Genomic DNA, 12377 nt, shown 5'->3' with positions numbered 1-12377 from the left:
AGGGATCAAAGAGACTATAAGTGTACACAGCAGTGTTATTTACAATAACCAAAACATGGAGACAACCTAAATGTCTGGCTGATGAATGGATAAAGAAGATGTGGTCCTTATATATAATGAAATACTGCTGCTGCTGCTAAGTCACTTCAGTTGTGTCCAACTCTGTGCGACCCCATAGACAGCAGCCCACCAGGCTCCCCTGTCCCTGGGATTCTCCAGGCAAGAACACGGGAGTGGGTTGCCATTTCCTTCTCCAATGCATGAAAGTGAAAAGTGAAAGTGAAGTTGCTCAGTCGTGTCTGACTCTTAGCGACCTCATGGACTGCAGCCTACCAGGCTCCTCCGCCCATGGGATTTTCCAGGCAAGAGTACTAGAGTGGGGTGCCATTGCCTTCTCCTACTCAACCATAAAAAAAAACAGGAAAATGATGCCATTCGCAGCAATATGGATACAACCAGAGATTATCACACTAAGTGAAGTCAGTCAGAAAGAGAAAGACAAATACCATATGATATTACTTATATGTGGAATCTAAAATATGGCACAAATAAACATATCCACAAATGACTCACAGACACAGAGAACAGACTTGCGGTTTCCAAGGGGGAGGGGGAGAGGGATGGGAGGACCGAGTGTAGGATTAGCAAATGTAAACTACATAGATAGGGAACTATATTCAATATCCTGTGATAAATCATAATGGAAAAGAATATTTTTTAAATAAATGTCTATATGTGTTTGAGTCACTTTGCTGTATAGCAGAGATTGGCACAACATTGTAAATCAACTATACTTCAATTTTAAAATTAAATTAAAAAGAGACTCTTATGAACAATTATACATCAACAAATTTGACAACCTAGAAGAAATGGATAAATTCCTAGAAGCATACAATGTACCAAGACTGAATCATGAAAAAAATATAGCAAATTTAGCAGTGAAATTGAATCAAAAATCAAAAACTTCCCAAAATCAAAAACCAGACAGTTTCACTGGTGAATTCTATGAAGCATTCAAAGAAGTAATACCAATACTTCCCAAACTTTTCTAAACAACAGAAGAGGTAACACTTCTAAATTCATTTAACAAGGCTGGCATTATCCTGATACCAAAACCAGACAAAGATGTCATAAGAAAAGAAAATTACAGGCCAATACCCCTGATGGCTTCCCAGGTGACTGGGTGGTAAAGAATCTGCCTGCAATGCAGGAGACACAGGTTTGATCCCTGGGTTAGGAAGCTCCCCTAGAAGAGGAAATGCCAACCCATTCCAATATTCTTGCCAGGATAATCACACGGACAGAGAAACCTGGTGGGCTACAGTCCATGCGGTCACAAAGAATTAGACACAACTGAGCATGCATATCCCTGATGAACATAGATGCAAAAATCTTGAACAAAATACTAGCAAACCAAGTTCAAGAGTACATTAAAAGGATCAGACAATATTAAAATGGGATTGGGATTTATTCCAGTTATGCAAGGATGGTTTAACATGTACAAAGTAGTCAATTTGGACACACTAAATTAACAAAATGAAGGATATAAATCATTTAATGATCTCAAGAGATGCAGTAAAAGCATTTGGACAAAATTCAACATTCATTAATGATAAAAATTATCAACAAAGTGGATACAGAGGTAATGTACCTCAATATAGTAAAGGTCATATATAATAAGCCCACAGCTAACATTAGACTCTATGGCAAAAAGTTAAAAAGTTTTTCCTCTCAAATCAAGAACAAGACAAAGATGCCCACTCTCAGAACTTTCATTCAAATAGTATTGCAAGTTCTAGCCAGAGCAATTAAGCAAGAAAAAGAAGTAAAAGGCATCTAAATTGAAAGGGAAGAAATAAAACTGTCACTGCGGATGACATGCCATATATCGAACACCCTAAAGACTCCATCAAAAAATTGTTAGAACTAATAAAAAGAATTCAGCAAAGTCATGGGATACAAAATCATATACAAAAATTTGTTATGTTTCTATATATTAATAACAAACTATCGGGAAGAGAAATTAAGAAAATAATCTGATTTATAATTGCATCAAAAAGAATAAAATACTTGAGAATAAATTTAACTAAGAAGAAGAAAGACCTATTTGCTGAAAACTACAAGAGATTAATGAAAGAAATGAAAGAAGATACAAATAAATGAAAGGATAGTCCATGCTTATGGATCAGAAGAATTAATATTGTTAAAATGTCCACACTATCCAAAGCAAGCTATAGATCCAATGCAATCCCTATCTAAACTCCAATGGTATTTTTCATAAAAACAGAACAATCAAAAAGTTTATGTGGAACCAAAGAACAGCCTGAATACCCAAAGAAATCTTGAGAATTTCTCTAGGCTATAGGCATCATGCTCCCCAATTTCAAACTATATTACAATGCTATAGTAACCAAAACAGTATAATATTTGTATGAAACTAAGTACATAGATTAATGGAACGGAACAGAGAACTCAGAAATAAATCCATGTATATGGTCAATTAATTAATGACAAAGGAGCCAAGAACATACATTAGGGAAAGGACAGTCTCTTCAATAAATGTGAAAAATGGACAGCCACATGCAGAAGAATGAAACTTGATCACTATCTTACCCCATACACAAAAATTAACTCAAAATAGATTAAAAAATTGAAGATAACACCGGAGACCATAAACCTCTTAGAAGAAAACATGGGCAGTAAGCTCCTTAACCTAGGCCTTGGTGATGTTTTTTAAATCTAGCACCAAAACCAAAAGCAACAAAATCAAAAATAAAGTGGGAATACATCAGACTAAAAAACTTCTGCACGGTAAAGGAAACCATCAGCAAAATGAAAAGGCAACCTATTGAATGGAAGAAAATTTGCAAACCATACATCTGATAAGGGGTTAATATCCAAAATATATGAAGAACTCATCCAATAGCAAAAAAAAAAAAAAATCCAATTTTAAAATGGGCAGATGATCTAAACAGATATTTTTCCAAAGAAAATATAGATGGCCATCAGATACATGAGATGTGTAATGTCACTAATCCTCAGGAAAATACAATTCAAATCCACAGTGAGATATCACCTTATATCAGTTGGAATGGCTAGCATAAAAAAGACAATAAATAAGTGTTGGTGAGGATGTAGAGAAAAAGGAGCCCTTGAACACTATTGGTGGGAATGTAAATTGGTGCATATACTATGGAAAACATTATGGAGGTTCCTTGAGAAATTAAAAATAGAACTACCATATGATCCAGCAATTCTACTTCTCAGTATTTATCTGAAGAAAATAAAGACAGTAACTTGAAATTATAATATGCACCACATAATCACTGCAGCATTATTTACAATAGTCTAGACATGGAAACAACCTAAGTGCCAGTCAATGAATGAAAGCAAATGTGGTATACCTACATACTGAAATATTATTCGGCCATAAAAAAGAATGAAATCTTGCCATTTGCAACAACATGGAATGACCTTGAGGGCATTATGCTAAGTGAAGTAAGTCAGAGAGAGAAAGACAAATACTGCATGATCTCACTTATCTGTGGAATCTAAAAATACAAAAACAAAACAAGAAAACAAGCTTATACCTACTGACAGCAGATTGGTGGCTGCAAGGGATGGGGCTTCGTGAATGGAAGAAATGGGTGAAAGAAGTCAAAAGGTACAAACTTTCAGTTATAAAATAAATAAGTCATAGGCATAAAATGTATAGCATGAGAATTATAATTAATAATATTATATTGCATATCTGAAAGTTGCTAGATCTTAAAAATTCTCATCACAAGAAAAAAAATTTTTAACTATATAAGGTAATAGGTGTTAACTAGACTTACTAGTGGTCATTTTCCAGTGGTCATTTTGCAGTGTATAAAAGTATTGAAATCACTATGTTGTACACCAGAAACTAATATTTTAGTAGGTCAGTTATATTTCAATTTAAAAAAATATAATCCTTCCTCAAACTTGCATCACAGCTTAATACTAGCTTAATCCAACCTATCATGTCAATATTCAATGTCAGTCATCCAGTCTGATGTAGTAAGTATCCCACAATTACAATATGGATATAAAGCAAATGTATTCAAGCAAAGTCACTGACAAACGAAGATCTAGCCAACTTGAAGAAAGAAAAAACTCAACAAGGACAATGACACCATATGAACTTTAAAAAAAAGTAACAAACATTCATGAATTAAACAGGGCTTTCCATGTACTCAAACAACCAAATTATGAAACATAGGATATACTATTTTATTATCCTAAAATTTTGTCAAAAAAGGTATGCCAAAAAATAAATAGTAATTTGTTCATTTTTTATTTTAGGAATTTAGTTCTTAGTTGCTATTATAATCTATATTTTTGTCAAATAAGATAAAAATAATTATTTTTATGTGTTATCTCAGTTTTTCAAGGTAATGTTCCAATCACTCTTCTTCCTCACGACCCCCATACAGTAGACTATGAAGATTTTAGTCCCTGATTAGTGACTTTTTCCTGGTACTAAGTATTCTGAAATAATGAGCACATAGAAAAAAAAGAGATAAAAACTCAGTAGTTGCTCTAAGAGACCTACCTTTGCCCTACTACCCCAAGACACAATTGATCTGTCCTTCCCTTTCCTCACTAGGTCCCCTTCTATGGAAGTAGGGTAAGCTTCTCAGATATATAAGATTTTCCCCAAGTTTATTTCTTGGGCAAAGTAAGTAAAACTTAAATGGAAACCCTAATAAAATTATGCCTAAAGATATTAGGTTATTAGGACCTTGATCCAGAGAAGGCAATGGCACCCCACTCCAGTACTCTTGCCTAGAGAATCCCATGGACGGAGGAGCCAGGTGCTGCAGTCCCTGGGGTCGCGAGTCAGACACAACTGAGCAGCTTCACTTTCAGTTTTCACTTCATGCATTGGAGAAGGAAATGGCACCCACTCCAGTGTTCTTGCCTGGAGTATCCCAGGGATGGCAGAGCCTGGTGGGCTGCCGTCTATGGGGTCGCACAGAGTTGGACATGACTGAAGTGACTTAGCAGTAGCAGTAGCAGGACCTTGATGAGATTGACCCAATAGAAGTATGAACAGTCCATATCACCCAGAATGACTTTCGTAACCAGACACTGACATTATCAACCTGTCCGAGGATTCTAATTCATCCTAATCATTATGGGTCTTGAAGTGCTTTATTACTGTGATATCATCTGTAGATTGGATTCTTCTCTCTGGGTTGAAAATTATAAATTTAGAAGTAATGAGGTTACTAAGTTTTAAGAAAAGTAGCCATAAAATGGCTAGTAGGTATAAAAAATATTTTCTCTTCTCCCTGAAAAATAATTCCTTTTTAGTTACCTAAAAGTCAAGATAAATCAGAGAGACCAGTTGGAATGATAAATTATACATGACAAGGTTTTATGCTTAAAGTTATATTTAATTGACTTTGTTTTTCTTAAGATTTATAATCAACTGAATACTCATTGAGTCCTGAGAATTCCCAAAGCTTTTAAAGAATTTATATCTATAATTAATTTGCAATCAATGGCTCTCTCATTTATATGAAACTGTGTGTATATATATATTTTCTCTTTTGGATATACTGTTATATAATATAGATGTCATAGTTAAAAAAATTCACTTTCCTTAACCTGACCCAAATAGGTCAGATATTATAACAATAACAGAGGATCCATGAGAACAAGGAATGGAAACTCTTTTACATCATACTTCCTGGATCATGGTAGTATTACATCATCTTCCTTTCCCCACATAGTAACCTCATATCTTTTTAAAAAAAAAAAATTTCTTACACTTGACTTTTATACAATATCCCTAAAGCCCTTTTTAGTTTTGCTTCCAGCTATAGTTGACAGCTCTCTCTGTATTTCTAATTTTGTGTTAGAGCCCTTCTAAGTGTAAAATTTTTGCCAATATCTATAAAAAGCACATGGGCATATACAGATGAGTATTTCTCTTAATGAGACTAATAAACCAGTTGTGACTCAGTAAATTGTATTTTAAAATTTGAAACAGGCACAGAGGAAAATATGAAGTATTTTAACATGTGAAAAGGCCACTGAGTCTGAACGTGTCTGGATACTCACTCTCTCACACAGCTCTTCAAATGTGCAGTCGGCAACGGTTCCACAAGCTTTATTCAGCCGCAGCTCTCTGCCTTGCACTTTTAGAATCCTTGGTCTAGTTACTATGGGAACATGAACAAAGACTCAATCTTGTCTGGATAATTACTATAAAATTCATCTCTTACAGATAGGAAATGCATAGCTTGATGAATAATAGCACATGATTCAACACATAAATTAGACAAAATGCTGATACAATGACTGCCACTTGAGCGTGGCATCAACCCATATACAGCAATGGAACTTATTAATTGGTCAGTGGAGATTGGGCATTGTGTTCTAAATGTATTCTCTTTCAAGAGAAATTAACTTACGTACAATCATTTTGTTTCTGAGCCAGCTCATCAAACAACTTATCCATGACAGCCTCCACATCAGCTTCACTTGTGCTACAGTGAAAAGAATAATAGAATATGAAATTAATAACACTTGAAGCCAACATCAAACAGCTGCCTGAGCCTGCTTAGCTTTTTGCCTATAAAAAAAAGAACAGGATGTTATGCTCTAAATACAAACATTAGATTTAGAATACACTTAAAAGCAGAGAATATTAACTCTCAGGTAGATGATCCTGCCTTATTTGCATACACTGAAAGACTTCTGTGCTTCTGGCTGTTTCCAGTAATGAGACGATACAGGCAGAGTAAATCCATTAATACTATGTGTACACAATGAGAAGAAAGGCTTCTGGCTCTCTCTTGCATGCAAAACAAGAACAAATAGACAAGGCAGTCAAGGATCCAGCAAAGTATCCTTTGAAATCTCTACTGAGAGGGTACATGTGAAATTAAATATTGAAGCTGCCTTTTAAAAAAATCAAGTCAAACCACTGACTGAGAGGATCAAACATCCAGAATTAAATTACCAGCTTCAAAATACCAACTTGATCTGCACATCAATAACTTTATCAGACTTCGAATACAAGGACAATTACAGACCACACAGTTTCTCTCAAAAATGTCCTTGTTGGAAATCCAAGAAAACTCTCTTCTTCTGTGATGCCCACCATTGCAGATACTATGAAGTTAGTCTCCTCAAAGAATCCTTTGTATTCTAATTAGAAATCACCATATGGTTTAGGAAACCCACATACACAAATGTGATAATACTATGGCCTTTTTTCTTCTCACTTTTTTTTTTTAAAGAAGGGTTGATAAATAATCAGTCAATAAACTAAAATAACTGGCAGAAGAAATAAATGCTGTTAAAAAAACTTCAAGTGAAAATATAAGTTTACTTCGACTGTATGTACAAACTTACACAGGATGACCTGCCAATATGCTTAATTTTGACACACAAATCACTCTTATCTAGGTGTGGAAGCAATTAAACTCAGTTCTGGAATCCGTCTTAAAGTCTTATTGAAAACTCATAAATTATTTTTTCTTTACATTAAGCTTAAACTAAACCAAAATAATTTCTTCCTTGAGATAATTGTCAGGTGGCAGGCATTTAACACACAAGCACCTAATTCTTGAAATGTTCTACAGGAAATGTCTTTAGAATGCCACAAAGCACGCAGTCACTATGAAGAGTTTGGAACTGTTACATTTCAAGTAGTAACCACTCCACCTCAAGGATCTTTAAAACATCATTTGCAATGGTTAGCTTTGCAGGGGAATGCTGTTTGACTTATATAAAGCCTTGTATGATAATTGAATAGAGCTGTATCAAGGTAATAAAATGACACTACAGAGTGATTATAGAGAGAGTAAATAATTTTGAAGGTACAAAGAAATCCTACAAATCAACATAAATGTCAGTGCCCACACCAAGCACCTGTATGTTTAGATGGCTTTGCCAACATTGTTCACAGGGATTCATTTGGAATCATCTCCACTTTGCAATAGTGGTGTATACACACACCACTGATGGAGAAGGGAGATATTTTTAAAAGGATATATAAAGAAGAGAGCAATGTCGACAACCCTGGACATCTGCTGGCTTTCAGTAAGTTACCCTGTCCTTATGTTAGGCATGTTACCCAATAAAGAGGGAAAAATGAATTTGGAAAAATAACCAAAATAGAAGACAGTTATGTTTCTAAAAGCATATCTGGTAAACAAACAATTTCTTATAAACTTCCTCAGTGGTGGTTTTTTTAATTCTGTGCTCAAATATACTATAATATTAAAATATGGCTCACTAGACTTTAGTTAGGCCACATCTGTGAAATATACTATAAGTGATTTCATTTATAGTGAAATTATATGTGAAATGATAAAATTATTTTTATTATAACAGCATTGTATAAGAAATCCATTATATTATAAAAGATTGCTCAGAAGTTACAACACCTAAAATAAAAATTTTTATTGTTATAAATTAGTCTAAAAATAACATTCATAAAAGCAATTTATGTAAGCTCACCACTGAACATACTGTTATCCACCTAAGGCCAACTTGCACTTGACCTCAGGGAGTACGTTCTATTGACTTTCTGGATGATAGAAACCTTATCTTCGTATTGTTTAACAGCAGGATGAGCTAGTGTGTGGTTTTGGTTTTATCAGATGTATCTATACTAATATAAAATAAACATGCAATGAAAGAAATCATTATCAGAAATGAATATATTCATAATTCCTTAACAATAACTTACAAGAAAACACTAGTCTCACATTCCATTCAGACTTCAGATTTCCTTACTTAAGAGGATGCATCAGTCAGAACTCATCAATTTTTTTAAGAATAAAAAATTAGACAAGTAACAAGAAAAATTAAAGTTACCTGTCTCTACCAGCCTAAAAGTTTTACTTAACATTCATGTTCATATATATCTGATTTAAACATCTTGAGTATGTTTTGTAATTCTAGTAAATTTGGATGATCCTGAACATTTTCAACGTGTCACACATGGAATAAAAAAAGCTATCATTTGTTGAACAGCTATTATGCAGCAATAAGTTTACCTATACCATCCCCACTTGCCATGTAGTATGTATTATTATCACATATTTATTAAAGAGAAAAACAAAACTCAGAGAAATAGGTCATTTTATCTAAGATCCGCATACATAAAATTTTAAATTTTTTGTATAATGGAAAGTATTATAAATAAAATACATAGGCACATTAAACTGGGAAACACAGTGGCAACATTTATGGCATATATTTAATATTTTCAATATATTAAAAGCTCTAACATATGAAAAATTGAATACTCCAATACGAAAACTGTCAAAGGACCTGAACAGGCAAATGGCATTAAAAAAAATAGCTCAGTGGGCAAAACACATATGTGAAGTGGTTCATTCTTACTAGTGATAAAAATGCAATGTAAAATCATGAGAGACCATTCTTTTATCCAAACTGGCAGAGATAAGGAAAAAGATAAAATAGCTGGAACAAGCATAGGTAAGGGAGAAAAGAACCTTCTCATGTACCACAGAATGTAAAATTGGTACAAGAGTTCAAGGCAACCAGATAATATGTAATAAAAGCATTAAAAACATGCATATCATATCACCCCGCTATTCCACTCATAGGAATCTCATGTGTAAATAATAACGGTTCATGACTGTAAGGATGTTCACTGTGACACTGCTAGCATCAAAAACAAGTATAAAAGAGGGCTTCCCCGGTGGTATAGCGGCTCACAGTCCACCTACCAACACAGCGGACACGAGCTGGGTCCTTGGTCCAGAAAGATTCCACATGCCGGGGAGCAACTAAGCCCACGCAACACAACTACTGAGCCCGCGCTCTAGAGCCAGGAGCCGAAACGACTGAACCCACGCGCTGCAACTACGGAAGCCCGTGAGCCCAGAGCCTGTGCTCCACAACCAGAGAAGCCATCGAAGTCAGCAGCCTGAGCACCGCAACAATAGCAGCCTCCACTCATCACAACTCAAGAAAGCCCACACACAGCAAGCGAGACCTAGCCCAGCCAAAAATAAATACATAAATTCTTTTTAAAGTGCAAAGAACCTAAATGTCCAACAATGGGGAATTTGAAGGACATCTGGATCCACTTACACAATAGGTCATTATATGCAATTTTCCCCTCTTGTCCTGGAATTGTAATTAAGGCTCAAAGTTGATGGGTAGAAGTGCTAAGTACCCCCCAAACTGCTAGAAAGAACCACCAATAAGCCACCAATAACCGGATTCAGGCTCTTGCCCCTGTGGTTAAATCATGAGAATAACCAGCCCTATGCACCTCTACCATCCCCTCTATTCCCCACACCATAGTGTCTTTAGAAGGAGGGGAAAGAAGATCAGGAAACGCTGGCTTTTGTGTCTCGTATTTGTGATAAGAACCTTTTCCCTCCCTTCCCTTTAGGACAGAAGAGGGTGATTTACTCCCCCCAAAACAAATGATGAGGGAAAGTGATTCTAAGAATATCCTGAGGAAATATAAGGGAGGACTGGAAGAAGGAAAGACTGGCATTGCTTTCGGTGAGCAGGACCTTAGTAGACTAAGATATCAGAAGGTAGGAGGTGAGCCAAGATGAAGCAATTCATTTCTCACAACAGCCTCTCCCACTCTACCCCCCGGCCACCACCACCACCACCAAAGTTTTGGCACTACCAGATACACTCAATGATACAGGTGAGGGTCAGGCTGGAAACAAGTGCTTTGTCTGAAAATAACACCAAGGCAGTTCCTTAGATGCCCTCTTTTCACCTGGACAGCCGGACTCCTGTAACACCTCCACTCCAGCTGAAACCGGTACATTTACTGTCTGGGACAGTTTTAACACTGAGAAAGGTTGAAAGTCACTAAACTGCAATTCTTCAAAGTAAACAACGAAACCAACAGTCCTTACCTCTTTAGCATCCAGAACCCTACCAGTCCAGGAAGCTTCCATCCCAAGAAGTAGACAGAAAGATTGGAGACAACTTTCTGGAGGAAATTGAATAGCAAAAAAAAAATAAAGACCTGCTGATACTGACATTTGGGGGTTCTTCAATGGAAAACCTGACCTGCTACCTTATTACCCTCTAGTTACGTCCACCAATCAATAAAACCCCATCTATGTACACAAACTCCTAATCAGATTCATTCTTAAGGGGAACGGACAACAAAAGCATTTCTAGGCATTTAAGGAAATCTTGTAGGATAAAAGATAAACATCACATAAAGAAATAGAGAAAAGGATCTTGGAGAAAGGGAAGCAAAAAATACAGAGACCAAAAGGGGAAAGTTATACTCTAATATGCCTTTTATATAGGCACATTGCACTGCATAAATGCTATAAACCAAAAGAACAATTAGGGCCTAAGAAAGAGCTCTGAATAATGAATGCTAAATAAGAAGTTTAGGGAAATAGTCACCTGAAACTATCAGAACATTGTTTGTTAATTGGCTATATCCCAATACAAAATAAAAAGCTAAAAAAAGAGAAATTTAAGGGAAAAGGTTGAAGTAATCTTTCAGAAAATATAGCAGAAATAGAAAAAAGATGTAAAATAAAATAGAAAATTAAAAAATTAGAAGATAAATCCAGAAGGTTCAATATCTAACCGGGAGTCATTCTAAAGTCTGGGGTCGTAGGGGGAATGAAGAATCAAATTATCAAAGAAAAAAGAAAATTAAATTTTCTAGAACTGAAGGACATGATTTTCTAAATTGAAAGAATCCAATGAATACCACGCACAAAGAAGGGGAGGAAAAAAACTTTCTAAGGCACCTTATCATCAAGTTTCAGGAAAGCAGGAATAAAGAAAAAGTATCCTAAAGAATTTCAAAGGGAAAAACAGGTCAAACATAAAAGATCAAGAAACTTGCATATCAAACTTCACAACAGCAATAATGGAAATGTGAAGATAATGGTATAGTGCCTAGAAGTTTTGAAGGGAATATTCAAATTACGTCAAATTATTCATGCCCCAAAAAATCAAATAAGGACATTTTTGGACAGATGAGCCCTCAAAAATATATATTTCCCATGCAGTCTTCTCAAGAAGATAGTGGAAGGTGTGCTCTATCAGAACAGAGAGAAGAGTTATACTGCTTGGAGGATGAAGCTCTGCCCTAGCTGACTCTCCTGATGATGACGGCTGTAAACTCTGCACAAGGTACATGAACAGGTAACCTGAAGGCACTGGAAAGTGAACAGAAGCAGGTAGGTTCTAGAAGAAGCCCACCCTTGGGAGAAGGGGGAAATGGCATGCTACTCATTTTTATAGCTTTCAGACTAAAGACAATAAAATCAGTACTGCTCAGGGCAACTAAAATCCCAATAGAAAACCTACAGTCCTTAAAGCATGAAGAACCAGAGGAGAGTAGCAGGTAATCA

General features: G+C 35.6%; 1 protein-coding gene across 2 annotated transcripts in view; it reads right to left on the bottom strand.

Annotated features, from left to right (window-relative positions):
• AFG1L (AFG1 like ATPase) overlaps window positions 1-12377 on the bottom strand; it is a 196036-nt gene that overhangs the window by 44275 nt on the left and 139384 nt on the right. For both annotated transcript variants that reach the window (XM_044924365.2, XM_025294689.3), the window contains 2 exons: window positions 6451-6521; window positions 6094-6194 (listed from right to left, as the gene is read on the bottom strand). In XM_044924365.2, coding sequence (XP_044780300.1) covers window positions 6094-6194; window positions 6451-6521 — 172 coding nt within the window. The remainder of the gene's footprint in view (window positions 1-6093; window positions 6195-6450; window positions 6522-12377) is intronic.

The sequence above is a fragment of the Bubalus bubalis genome, chromosome 10 (assembly GCF_019923935.1).
Source record: "Bubalus bubalis isolate 160015118507 breed Murrah chromosome 10, NDDB_SH_1, whole genome shotgun sequence".
Taxonomy (NCBI): Eukaryota; Metazoa; Chordata; class Mammalia; order Artiodactyla; family Bovidae; genus Bubalus; species Bubalus bubalis.
This window is presented reverse-complemented; position numbering and strand designations above follow the sequence as displayed.